Raw genomic sequence first — 12,144 nt, 5'->3', positions numbered from 1 at the left:
CTTAGCTCCCTGGGGGTATTTGTCACAGGGGTTTGTCTAGAGCATGTTGCAGCAGACACTGATAATTTCAGCAGTAGCTTTCATGGGAAGTGCTTGGTACACTGCCAGTGTGCTCTGTAAATACTAATGGCTTCTCTCATTTCCTAACTCAGAACTTTCTTTAAAATGGAGGAAGGCTGTTGAGCAAAAGTAAAGCCTAAAGTGTGAGGAAGTTAACTGCCCAGGGACTTTCCTCTATCAAAAGAAGTTAGTGGGTGAATTTTTTCCCTTCTTTTGGAAGGACTATTTGGAACTGTCATTCTACTGTTCTTCAGAGGGCATTATTTCATAACTTCGTTTAGTTTAGCACTCTCTGTACTCAACTTTATCCTTGTTTTTTCATTTTTTTTTTTCTTTCTTTTTTGGTCCAGTCATGTGGTATGAACTCTGGGCCTGGGCGCCGTCCCTCAGCTCTTCAGCTCAGGACTAGTGCTCTACCACTTGAGCCACAGTGCCACTTGTGGCTTTTTCTGCTTATGTGGTACTGAGGAATGGAACCCAGGGCCTCATGCATGTAAGGCAAGTACTCTACCATGAGCCACCTTCCCAGCCCGGTTTTTTCACTTTCTTCAACTTGAGTAGAATATCCTTTTTCCTCAACTTCCCCATTTATTTGGCACTTCTACTCATCCTTTTGTCTCATCTGTGGAAGTCTCTGACCACCTCTATGAAGTCTAATTTTTCTTTCACACATTTGCACAATACTCATCATTCCTCATTCACTCTGTGAGCCCTTGTTTCATGTTACTAGTAATCCTTCTTGTGCTTTAGTTTTAAGAGTACCTCACAGTGTCTTCCTAAGTTGCTATTCTATCTTAATACTCTCCACAATCTCCCAGTTTCATGGCTACAAATACCATTCAGTGCTTTTACTGCAAAATGTAAATTTTCACCAGGACCTCCCACCACAAAACTAGACTATATGTATACATGTTTAACAGTGCTCTCAAATTTAAGACAGGAACTTTATTTCTCTAAACCTACTTTTCTCAATCTTTCTTTTGTTAATAAATAGTACTATTATTAACCTAGAGAAAACTTGTAACTCTTGTATTTACATTCTTTTCATTTTCTCTCCTGTCCACCTAAAACCTACTCCCTACCAAGTAGCCACTGTTATTTACAAAATATAAATATATTATCCCTTGGTATAATACCTTCAATGACTTCCATTTGTAGGTAGAATAAAATACAAACTTCTTATCTTACTTATAAACCTGCACTCTGGTCTCTGCTGATGGTTTCCTACCTTTTCTTAATGTAGTCAATTATTTGCTATTTTAACACTTGTTTATCACATGGCAAGCTTGACCTTGCCTTAGCAGATTTATATTCTGAGTTGCATTTAAATGTCTTAGTATACAATATTTTAACTTTTTTTTTTTTTTTTTTGGGTCCAGCTGTGGGGCCTGAACTCTGGGCCTGGATTCTGTCCCTCAGCTCTTCAGCTCAAGGCAAGTGCTCTACCACTTGAGCCACAGCGCCACTTTTGGCTTTTTTTTCCTGCTTATGTGGTGCTGAGGAATTGAACCCAGGACCTCATGCATGCAAGGCAAGCACTCTACCACTGAGCCACCTTCCCAGCCCCTATTTTAACTTTCTTAACAATCACCTGTGAGAACTTAAGAGTTGTCCATTTTATTTTCTTTCTAATCTGCTCACTATCTGAAATTTTTTTTTGCTATGCCAACTTGTTGCATTTTAAACTGATGTCCAATATAATTATGAAACTAAAGTATATTAAAAACCCAGACTATTTTTGGATCTTTTGATATCTAGCCTAATATCTAAGACTGCAAAACTTTCATTTTTTTCAAAATATTTCCCTCTTTGTCTGAACTGTTTCTTGAGAATTTAAAATGCAATATTTAATGGTTTTATTTGTGAATTGTTCTTAGTACTTAGCATGCTTGAGAAAAAATTTTGTTTTAAGCTAGCCTTTTTTTCTGAAAGTTGCTAACATCTGAGTATCTATCTGAAATTTAGTCACTAAAACTCACTCTTTTTTAGGTATAGAGACAGGACTGAAATACAGAACATTTCCATTACTGGAAAAATACCCCTGTGTTCCTATATAACTGAAATTCTCTTCCCATATAAAGCCCCTAGCAATCAATAATCTGATTTCTGCTATAGTTTTGCCTCTGTCATAATACCATATACATGGAACTACATAGTGTCATCTTTTGTTACTGAGTTTCACTCAATGTAATTCTTTTGAGACTATGCTGCTGAATGCTCATTCCTTCTTAGTTCCAAGAAGTATCTAATATATGGATGTTTCACAATTTGTTCATTCATATACCAGTTGTTTTAGTTGGCTTTCTGTCACTGTGACAAAAATATCTGATATAATCAACGTATAAACAGGAAAGATTTATTGTAGCTTATGGAGTGAGAGCTTTTAGCTATGGTCACTTGGCACCATCTTGGGTCTACTCTGACGGGTGCACAGAGGAGAGGTAGGTATGTTTTCATGACTACTGGAAAGCAGAGACTAGGGGCCAGCGTCCTCAGATCTTCAAAGGCATGCTCTCAATGGAATAATTTCAAGTAGGCCAAAATTTTTAACAGTTCCACTACCTCCCAGCAGCAGCAAAAGCTGAAATCAAGCCCGTAGCTTGTAGGCCCTTGAAGGGAAACCATAGCTCTAGGATTATTAAGAACAATTCAGAGACTGAGATCTCAAGACTGTGGTTTGAAGCCAGTCTGAGCAGGAAAGTCCATGAAATTCTTATCTCTAATTAACAGCAAAAAGCTGGATGTGAAGTTGTGGCTCAAATGATACAGTGCTAGCTTTGAGCAAAGAAGCTCAGGGACAGCACAAGAAAAATAACCATAAGCAAGGTGCTGGTTATTCATACATTAATACTAGCTACCCAGGAGGCTGAGATCTGAGGATCAAGGTTCCATGCTTGACTAAGCAGGAAAGTCCATGAGACTCTTCTCTCTAATTAATCACCAAAAGGTCAGAAGAGCTAAGCCTCAAAAAATTCTCAAAATCTGGGGCTGGGAAGGTGGCTCAGTGGTAGAGCACTTGCCTTGCATGCTCGAGGCCCTGGGTTCGATTCCTCAGCACCACATAAGAAAAAAGCTGGAAGTGGTACTGTAGCTCAAGTGGTAGAGTGCTAGCCTTGAGCTGAAGAGCTGAGGGACAGTGCCCAGGCCCAGAGTTCAGGCCCCATGACCGGACCCCCCCAAAAAAAAAAAAAATCTCAAAATCAGAGGGAACAGTACCTAGGCCCTGAGTTCAAGACTCAGGACTGACAAACAAAACAAAACAAAACAATCCCCCTACCTCCACAAACCCTCAAGGAACTATATAATCATATGAATATGTATATATAGGTCTTTGTGTGGGCACATCCTTTAATTTCTTGGGGTTAAACAACTCAAGGGGGACTGTATAAAAATGTGTAAGTGTATATTTAAATATCATAAGAAACTATCACTGTTTTCCAAAGTGGTTGTACAACTTTAATACTACTAGTAAGTTTTAATTGCTCTATAATCTCATCAGTATTTTGCCACTTTTTAAAGCTTTAGTTATTCTAGTTGTGAAGTGGTATCTCATTCTCATTTCATTTTGCATTTCCAAATTATTAAAAGTGCTATCTTTTATTTTTAATCTTTTTTTATTGTGAAAATACTGTACAGAGGGATTACACTTACATGGGCAAGATAATGAGTACATTTCTTATCAAGCATTGTAGCCTCCTCCTTTGTTTCCCCTTCCCATCTTCCTCCTCCCCAATCCTGCCCTCCCCCCCACCAAAGTTGTAAAGTTCATTTTTGACATAACGACACTTATATCTCATTGTTGCAATGGGTCCACCTGTATCCCTATTTAAACGATTTGTTTTCCCTTTCCCTCCACAAATTATACCTACCTCAAATACAGTGAAAGCAGGTGTTATACTGTGGGGGAGGGACATACAAAACAACAAAGAAATAATCTTATAAATGTGTTAGAAACAATCGCATGAAAGAAAAAATCATTGAATACATATCTTAGGGTAAAAGTGCTATCTTTTTTCTTCATGTGTTTATCTGTCCTTGGTATATCTTCTTTGTAAAGTGTCCATTCAAATCTTTTGCTTACTTGGGGAATGGGGTGGTGCTTAGGATGACTTTTTCTTCTTCCCTATTAAAATGTAAACTGTAAACCCTGTAGCAACATGACTCACATTATAGAAAATGTTAAGTGAAAATACTTACCACTAAGATCATTTATGCGGTTATAAGACAAATTAAGTCTAGTGAGATTAATTAGTGCTTCAAGTCCTAAAAAGAAAACAAAGCAAAATGTGGTAAAATAGCCTTTATAGGATTTCAATAATTAATAGAGCATAATGATATTTCAGATTGTTTGGGAGCAAATCTATTCTGGCAACAATGAAATCAATTTTACTGGTATTTGAATACTAAATTTTTTTAATTTGGCATTTTCTATAAGAAAACTTACTTTTTTGTGTGCTGGTACTAGGACTTGAACCCAGGGTCTTGTATCCTTGCTTAGCTTTGTTTACTCAAAACTAGTACTCTATCACTTAATCAATAACTCCACTTTAGGCTTTTTGCTAGTTAACTGGAGATAAGTATCTCTTGGATTTTTCTGCTTGGGCTGACTTTGAACCACTATTCTAAGATCTCAGCCTCCAAAGTAGATAGGATTACACGCATGAGCCACCAGCACCTGGCTCTGTAAAAACACTTTTGTATAATGATTTTTATGGTTAGTTTTCAAGTTCTTTGGAGAACAAAAGAAACCACATTCTTTATGCAAAGTGTTATATGAAAATCACTTACAAACCTTCTATTCTTGTAATCAAATTGCAGGACAAGTTTAAAGTACATAGTTTTGTCAGTGTGTTTAGCCCTTCAATTTGACTTATTTGATTAGATGACAGATCTAAATGTCGCAAATTCCAGATATGATCAATGGCTGTTATCTTGGAGATGTTATTGCAGTGCAGATTGATGGCATGAAGGGTTGATACTAAAGATAACTCTGATATGCTACAAAAGAAAAAAATATAAAAACATGTAAAAGATTTCAAAAGCATGATCAAATAATTAAAATTAAGGAAATAGCATAAAAACAGGTGTATACTCCACATATCCTAGAATGAAAATCTTTCTAATTGTGCCTTGAAATGTTTCATAAAACACAGTACTTCTAAACACATAGATCAGTATTCTAGACCATTTACACAAATAAGAAACTACTGAAGGAAGGTGAATGGTCCTGGAGATTTCAATTAGTGACATAAAATGACACTATATCGAATACTGTTTCATGAAGGAAGAGAGTATGGAATAGTCAAGAATTATAAAGGCTCTAGAATCCTAATACCCTAGTTCAAATCTGTATCTCTTTTTTTCCCCATGGTTTTTTTTTTTTTTTCTCCTCAGGAATTGACCTCCGTCATAAGCTTAATTTCTTGCTTCATTAAATCTTCACAACTCTTAAGCAGCAGGTTTATTACTAGGACCCCGAAGTTTATGGAAATTGCCTATGTTCTTGTAGTTATGTTAGCAGGGACAAGACATAAACCCAGATTTTTATAATATTGCTTTTACTATCTATGATAAAGAATATGGTTGACTTTTCAAAAAAAAAGTCTGTCTTCCCCTATTGCAAGTTAGAATGTACCTCCCCTCCTTTAAGTATAGCTCAACTCTTCAGTCTCTCAATTACTGTAAGAAACTGGAACTTCTATAGATGCTAGTAGCTCCAGAAACTTAAAGGATACATAAGTCAATGCTAAATAGTATTAAAATACGTTAAAAATAGTTCTTAAAAACATGATAAAATAATTAAAATTAAGTAAATAGCATGAAAATACTAAATGTGCCCCATTCATTCCAGAATGAAACCCTTCGTATTTGTGCCTTTAACTGTGCTCAAAATATCACTTCCTATCACATAAACCACAGTTCAGAGGTGCTGAAAAAGAAATCAGTCAGGTACAGGGACTCATATTATAGGCATCTGTATTAGGATATTGTAATTATCATAATGCCTAACTAGCAGTAGGAAAGCATTTGGAAGTCTTAAGCTAGCAACTTTTTAAAAAATTATGAGGGATTTATTAGATTGGACTACACCATCAGTGGATGGATAGTTACACAATGAATGATTACAGGCAAGAGCTGAAGAAATTAGCAACTGTTTTGTCCAAGAACCTTAATGCTTCAGGGTAAGAAAACAAAGCTAGCAACATCTAAAGGTAAGTTAGAAGCATTTGGTAGTTATCTAGCAACTGACACTTACTGAACTTGTATTTCGTGCCAGACCTTACGCTATTAACGCATTTAAGACAGCCATTTATTTTCTGACACCCTGAAGTAACTAGAAACTGACATTGTGCAGATAATGTGGGACGCTAGAAAAAAAAAAAAGCACACAGTGAAATCAGAAACGGGTTTGAATCTGAATTTAATTGCTTATCAGCTGCATCAAGTCAGAATTGTTTTCGATTTGTTTATATTCTGTACGTCACACGGTCATCATTTTTGGGCAAAATGACTACTATACAGAACTGCTGGGATTAGTCGCTGTGAATATACATACACACATGCGTGGTATTTGGGAAATGCTAGTTATTACTGTATATCCACAATAAATGCAAATATTCCTTTGAAAACCACAGTCCCCCTGCTGCATTTTGCATCGGGGAACACTACACACAGCAAATGCAGGGCGGGCTACCGTGCAACTACCTGTAGCTTCGTGTGACCAACCAGAGAATGAAGAGTACTAAGGCGGGCAGAGCCCGTGAGCGGCTCAGCCTCCGAGCCCCTGCGATCGGCACGCCTGCGGGCCGCCTGGGGAGTTTCCGAGAGAAACCATCCATGTGTTCCGTCGTGATTCGGGGCAAAGAACTCAAACGCGACCAAGGGAGCGGAAGCAAAGTCAGGCAGGCAGCGGCCGGGCGGCTCCGTGGCCCGGAGAGACGCCAAGGAAAGCAACGGGTCCCCGACCGGAGAAGGGAGAGGTCAGAGGTCAGAGGCGACCCGGCAGTGGGCAGGCCAAGCGGGGTGGTGTGAACAGTCCGGGGCAGAAGGAAGAGGGGGTGCATCTCCCGCCCCGAAGCCGCCCGGCGGCGTCCGTGAACAGCCGCGCCGCGGGAACCACGCTCCGGCCGCCATGGCCGCCGCCCCCGGCCGGCCGGCCCTCCGGTACCTCTGCAGGCCTTTGTCCATGAAGCACACATCCCCGCAGCTGCTGTCGCCGTCCTCATTTTCGACTTCTGCCTCCACCGCCGACTGCATGGTACCGGCGACGGGGAGCAGGGAGGTCTTAACTGGCGTCCAGCGCTGGGACTGAATGGAACTCGTCTCCTCAGAGCTCGGCCGGACCGACGGCGGGGGCGTGGCCACCTGCGGAGAAGGCGTGGCCAGCGGCGGCCGGGGCGGGGCCACGTCCCTCCAACCGACAGTCGGGCTCTTTCCCGCCCTGCGGGTGCCGTAAAACCTGGAGCCTGATCTCCCAAGAAAAGTTTCTTTTCCTTTTACGACATCTGGACTGCGAGTCTTGGGCCTTGCGACACATCGCAGCCGTTCTCTGGGCATGTTTGAGACCGAAGTGAATGGGACTTTGCTATTTGCTTTTGTACGAAGTTTCCGTGGTAGCCTACTGCTTTCTGAAGGCGGCTCACAGCGGTTTGGCTTTACATGCCTTGACATTGTCTTACATACGCATAAATTGTTCCCTCACTGGCCGTGTACACCCCGTTGATTCATTAAGCAGGCCTGAGACACCGTGGGGTCCGTATTCACCGTGGTGCCACGGGGAATGAGAGCAAGCGCAGCCACGATTCGGGACATCGAAACCAGTAACGTAGAGCGACGTGAGTGGTGGGAAAGCTCCTTACAAAGTCGTCCAGTAGGCTGGTACAGAAAGAGGGAAAGTGGTGCCCGGGAGAGTAACGAGAGGGCTCAGCACTAGCAGCACAGGTTTGTTAGGAAAGTACTGCAAGGGGTCCTCCGGGAGCCAAAGGTAGAGACGCCCGATCTACCTGCGGCCCGAAAGACTGCTAGAATGGCCAAACCATTGGAAACGGATGGGACAAGTGGTGGGCAGCCAGGTCGCAGCCGGAGGGAGGGAGGAGCGGATCCGGGGCGCTTTGATCTGGTTACTGCTGTCAGTGTGCTTGAAAGACAGACGTGTTAGGGAATCTAGGCACTGTTCCGGGCTGCAAGATAAGACCACCTGACCATGTGGGCCTAACGAAGTTAAGCGGAATTCTGGGAATGAATGACACACGTGAGTAACAAAACACCTATCCAAGGACCTGCCTGACCAGGTTGTTTTCTGAGACATAGTAATATTAAAATTAATAGAGAAGTGGTATCTCCGAGGTGATTCTAACACTATTCTGAATTAAAACCTTCAGTGATCCCTCAATAGGAACCAAGTAAGATTTTTGTATAAAAGTATTCATTAATATCTGTTATGTACTACATTAGGCCACCTATGTTATTATTATTTTTTACATAGAATGTGAAAGAATTGGGTTTACTATGCCTTCCAGAATCTTAAAATTATTTAGCAATAATTAAATTTTGTGGTTGGTATTCTATGTCAAAAATCTTTGATTCTCTGAGTATTTTCTTTGTAATACATATTTATGTTATTCACAGTCTGCTTTATTTTATTTCCCTATATCCTAAAAATATTCCCAGGATATGTACCCCAATGTCTGAGTCTTTCCCCCAGATCTCAGGAAGATTTTCATTCTTTAATAAAACTACAGCCCCCTACCACTTCCTGTTGACTTCCTCATATCTTTTCCTTGTTTTTATTTCTTCTCATGTACTTATGACCATTAACTTATAAATATTGAATTGCTAGACATCCTAATGCAGTTTTCTTATTTCATTTTGTTGCATTTTGCTCACTTAAGTGTTTTTAGTTTCTTCTCTCACTACAATATATAGTTCATAGCAGAAGGGAGCTTTGTGTATAAATTTTGTATTTCTATATTTCCAGTTTCCAAAATAATACCTTGCATTTGGAAAACACTGAATAAATACTGAAGATATGAATGATTAAATGTTTGAAAGGTGTGAATGAATTCATTCTTTTGTAACTTCTTGGACATAATCAGTGAAGAAATTGTTCGCTAACTGGACTTGGAACAATTTACTGTTCATTTGACATTTATATTAACATAAATGCATAATGGGTTGACAGACACACATATGTATACACATATATGTATATATGTACACACACACACACACACACACACACACACACACACACACACACACACACACACACACACACACACACACACACACACACATATACTCCAATGCCTTATAAAGCTATTAAAGAAAAAGAGTGGATTGTTATCTTAAATATTGTGGGATACTGAGGATTGGTTTTTTTTGTTGGTCATGGGGCTTGAACTCTGGGTCTGGGTGCTATCCCTCAGCCCTTCAGATCATGGCAAGTGCTCTACCACTTGAGCCACAGAGCCACTTCTGGTTTTCTGGTGGTGAATTGGAGATAAGAATCTCATGGAGGGGCTGGGAAGGTGGCTCAGTGGTAGAGTGCTTGCCTTGCATGCCTCAGGTCCTGGTTTCGATTCCTCAGCACCACATAAGCAAAAAGAAAAAAGTCAGAAGTGGTAGAGCGCTAGCCTTGAGCTGAAGAGCTGAGGGACAGTGGCCAGGTCCTGAGTTCAGGCCCCACGACTGGACCCCCCCCCAAAAAAAAAGAATCTCATGGACTTTCCTGCCTAGGCTGGCTTTGAACCGTGATTCTCAGATCTCAGCCTTCTGAGTAGCTAGGATCACAGGTATGAGCCACCTGTGCTGCACTTGAGGATTTTTAAAGTAAGACAAAGAGCTTGAATAATGTATTAAAAATCAACAAGTTGACACTAGTGTGAATGAGTAATTTCTCTGTATAAAACATAGCAAGCAAAAAAAAAAAAACCACTTAATCTATGAAAGAGTGCATAAATTGAGTGGTAATAGATATGTTTATAAATGTTAAATAATAATAACCTGAATTTATATACAGTGATCACAAATGAATAAGAAAATGATTGTGTAGGTACTTCATAAGTGAAAACATAATAATGGTCAAGAAAATAAAGAACAGATGCTAGAGGCCATGTGAGAAGGATGGAAGAGGTAACTGTTCAAGAAGCACTAGACACATAAACTATGTTAATTGTAACCTTATGCACAATCATTTGAAGATTAAACAAACAAATAAACTGAAAGATGAGAAGTAAACAAATGAATAGAAAGATGGTAAGTAAAAAAAACATAGTTAATTGATATTGGATTACTCAGACTGACAAATACTAAAGAGCATGTGCATGTAATGGAGGGTATGGAGAGTAGTTAGAAATCTTAACTTATTGTTTTGTCATAGGAAGGAGAAAAATTGGCTAGAATCTAATAAATAAGAAGGTGATTTTCATTTTTCAAACCAGAAAATTTCACTCCTACATAGAACAAGATACATCCCTCTCACATATGCACATAAGGTCAGATACAAGAATAGACCATAACATTGCTTCTTTTTAAAATTATTATTGTAAAGGTGATGTACAGAGGGGTCCCAGTTACATAAGTCAGGTAATAAGTACATTTTTTAAAAATTTTTACTTATTTTTTATTGTAAAAATACTGTACAGAAGGGTTACAATTACATGGTTACAATTTACAATACAATTACATGAGTACATTTCTTATCAAGCATTGTAGCCTCCTCCTTTGTTTCCCCTTCCCGTCCCTTCCCATCCTTCCCCCCCCCCCCCTCCCACCCAATCCTCCCCGACCTGCCACGCCGACCCCAGTAGAGTCTGCTTAGCATGGGAAACCATCTATCAGACCATGATAGGGGCCTCGAGACCTATCTCTGAGTTTTGGGACTTCACCGAAGTCTACCTCAGAGAATGGGGCTTTACAGAAACCTATCTCCAAGTTTTGGGACTTCACCGAAGTCTACCTCGGAGAATAGGGCTTCTAAGAGGCCTACTCCTGGGAAAAGGCTGGCAAAACCCCTGGAAAAGATGTGTTTCTGCCTATCTTTTCCTCATAAGAGTGCCTATTAATCTTTTACTGTCTCTACTGCTCATTGTACTTACTCATTGTCAACGTTCCCTTATTCAAAGCTCTTTCTTAAGAGTGTTGACGACTCCAATATCTGATGAGTGTCTTAAAAATATGACTAACTCACCAGAGTTAAGTGCTACCCTGAAACCCCTCTTATGGAGGCTAGTAGACAAGTTATAAGTAAATATAAAAGTATTGGGGGTTTCACAAAGTCACTCCAGCAGAAGGAATTGTAAGAAATTTACAAAAAGTTGTAGGTGCGGCTAGAACAGAAAGAATGTATGGCAATTGCTGAGATAACTACTTAGGAGAAAGAACTTCCTCATTTACTAAGAGACTTGCTAAATCTAAGTCTCCGTGGTGCTTACTATTAAAGAAGGAACAGGAAAGATCTTAATGGGACAGTTAAGGCCTCTATAGAATAAAGTAGTGGTTAATTTGTGACAATCATTGAAACCAATTGTATTTCTTAAAAATAGAGGTAAAGCCGGAAACAAGTGCCTATCAGGCGACCAGCTGGTGACCGCCCAAGAATGAAGCCCTGCAGCAAGATTATGTAACCTTTTGCCCTTTCTTATGGAGACTTTTTGCTATAAAAGTTTGTTATCCTCTGCATTAAATCGCACTCAGCACTCTGCATCCACTCCTAATGTGTGTGAGTTGTCTGTTTGCCATCTCCCCGTCCTATTCCAGGTTCCTCCCCTAGGTATCCTCCGTCGTCCCGACAGAACCCGGTCCGCGGCACCGACCCCCACTCCCACCAAAGTAAGTACATTGTTTTTTGACCAATCTCACATCTTCCTTTCTTTTCTCCCACTTTCCCAGCCGTCCCCCACCTCCCTATGCTCTGACAACAGATAAGGAATAGTCCTGACTTTATGCAAACCGTCTCCAAGCCCTATCATCATATATCACTCAAACATAATAAAAGTACCATAATAATAAAACATAATAAACAAACATAATAAAAGTACTGTTATTTCCAAATGCATACTATTGAAAGAAAGATATTAGTCG

At 40.0% G+C, this 12,144-nt stretch overlaps 1 protein-coding gene and 1 long non-coding RNA gene across 2 annotated transcripts in view; one reads left to right on the top strand and one right to left on the bottom strand.

Annotated features, from left to right (window-relative positions):
* Lrrcc1 (leucine rich repeat and coiled-coil centrosomal protein 1) overlaps nucleotides 1–7,587 on the bottom strand; it is a 31,820-nt gene extending 24,233 nt beyond the window's left edge. Inside the window, exons 1-3 of the mRNA XM_069990993.1 lie at nucleotides 7,229–7,587; nucleotides 4,853–5,058; nucleotides 4,258–4,323 (exon numbers count right to left, since the gene is read on the bottom strand). Coding sequence (XP_069847094.1) covers nucleotides 4,258–4,323; nucleotides 4,853–5,058; nucleotides 7,229–7,317 — 361 coding nt within the window. The 5' untranslated portion in view covers nucleotides 7,318–7,587. The remainder of the gene's footprint in view (nucleotides 1–4,257; nucleotides 4,324–4,852; nucleotides 5,059–7,228) is intronic.
* LOC138805820 (uncharacterized) lies at nucleotides 7,472–11,770 on the top strand. The gene is made up of 2 exons (XR_011365648.1): nucleotides 7,472–8,311; nucleotides 11,607–11,770. It is a non-coding gene; the product is annotated as an uncharacterized lncRNA (long non-coding RNA).
* The last annotated feature ends 374 nt before the right edge of the window (nucleotides 11,771–12,144 follow it).

Source organism: Dipodomys merriami, unplaced genomic scaffold (genome assembly GCF_024711535.1).
Source record: "Dipodomys merriami isolate MVZ:Mamm:240054 unplaced genomic scaffold, mDipMer1.0.p SCAF_4, whole genome shotgun sequence".
In the NCBI taxonomy this organism is placed as follows: domain Eukaryota; kingdom Metazoa; phylum Chordata; class Mammalia; order Rodentia; family Heteromyidae; genus Dipodomys; species Dipodomys merriami.
This window is presented reverse-complemented; position numbering and strand designations above follow the sequence as displayed.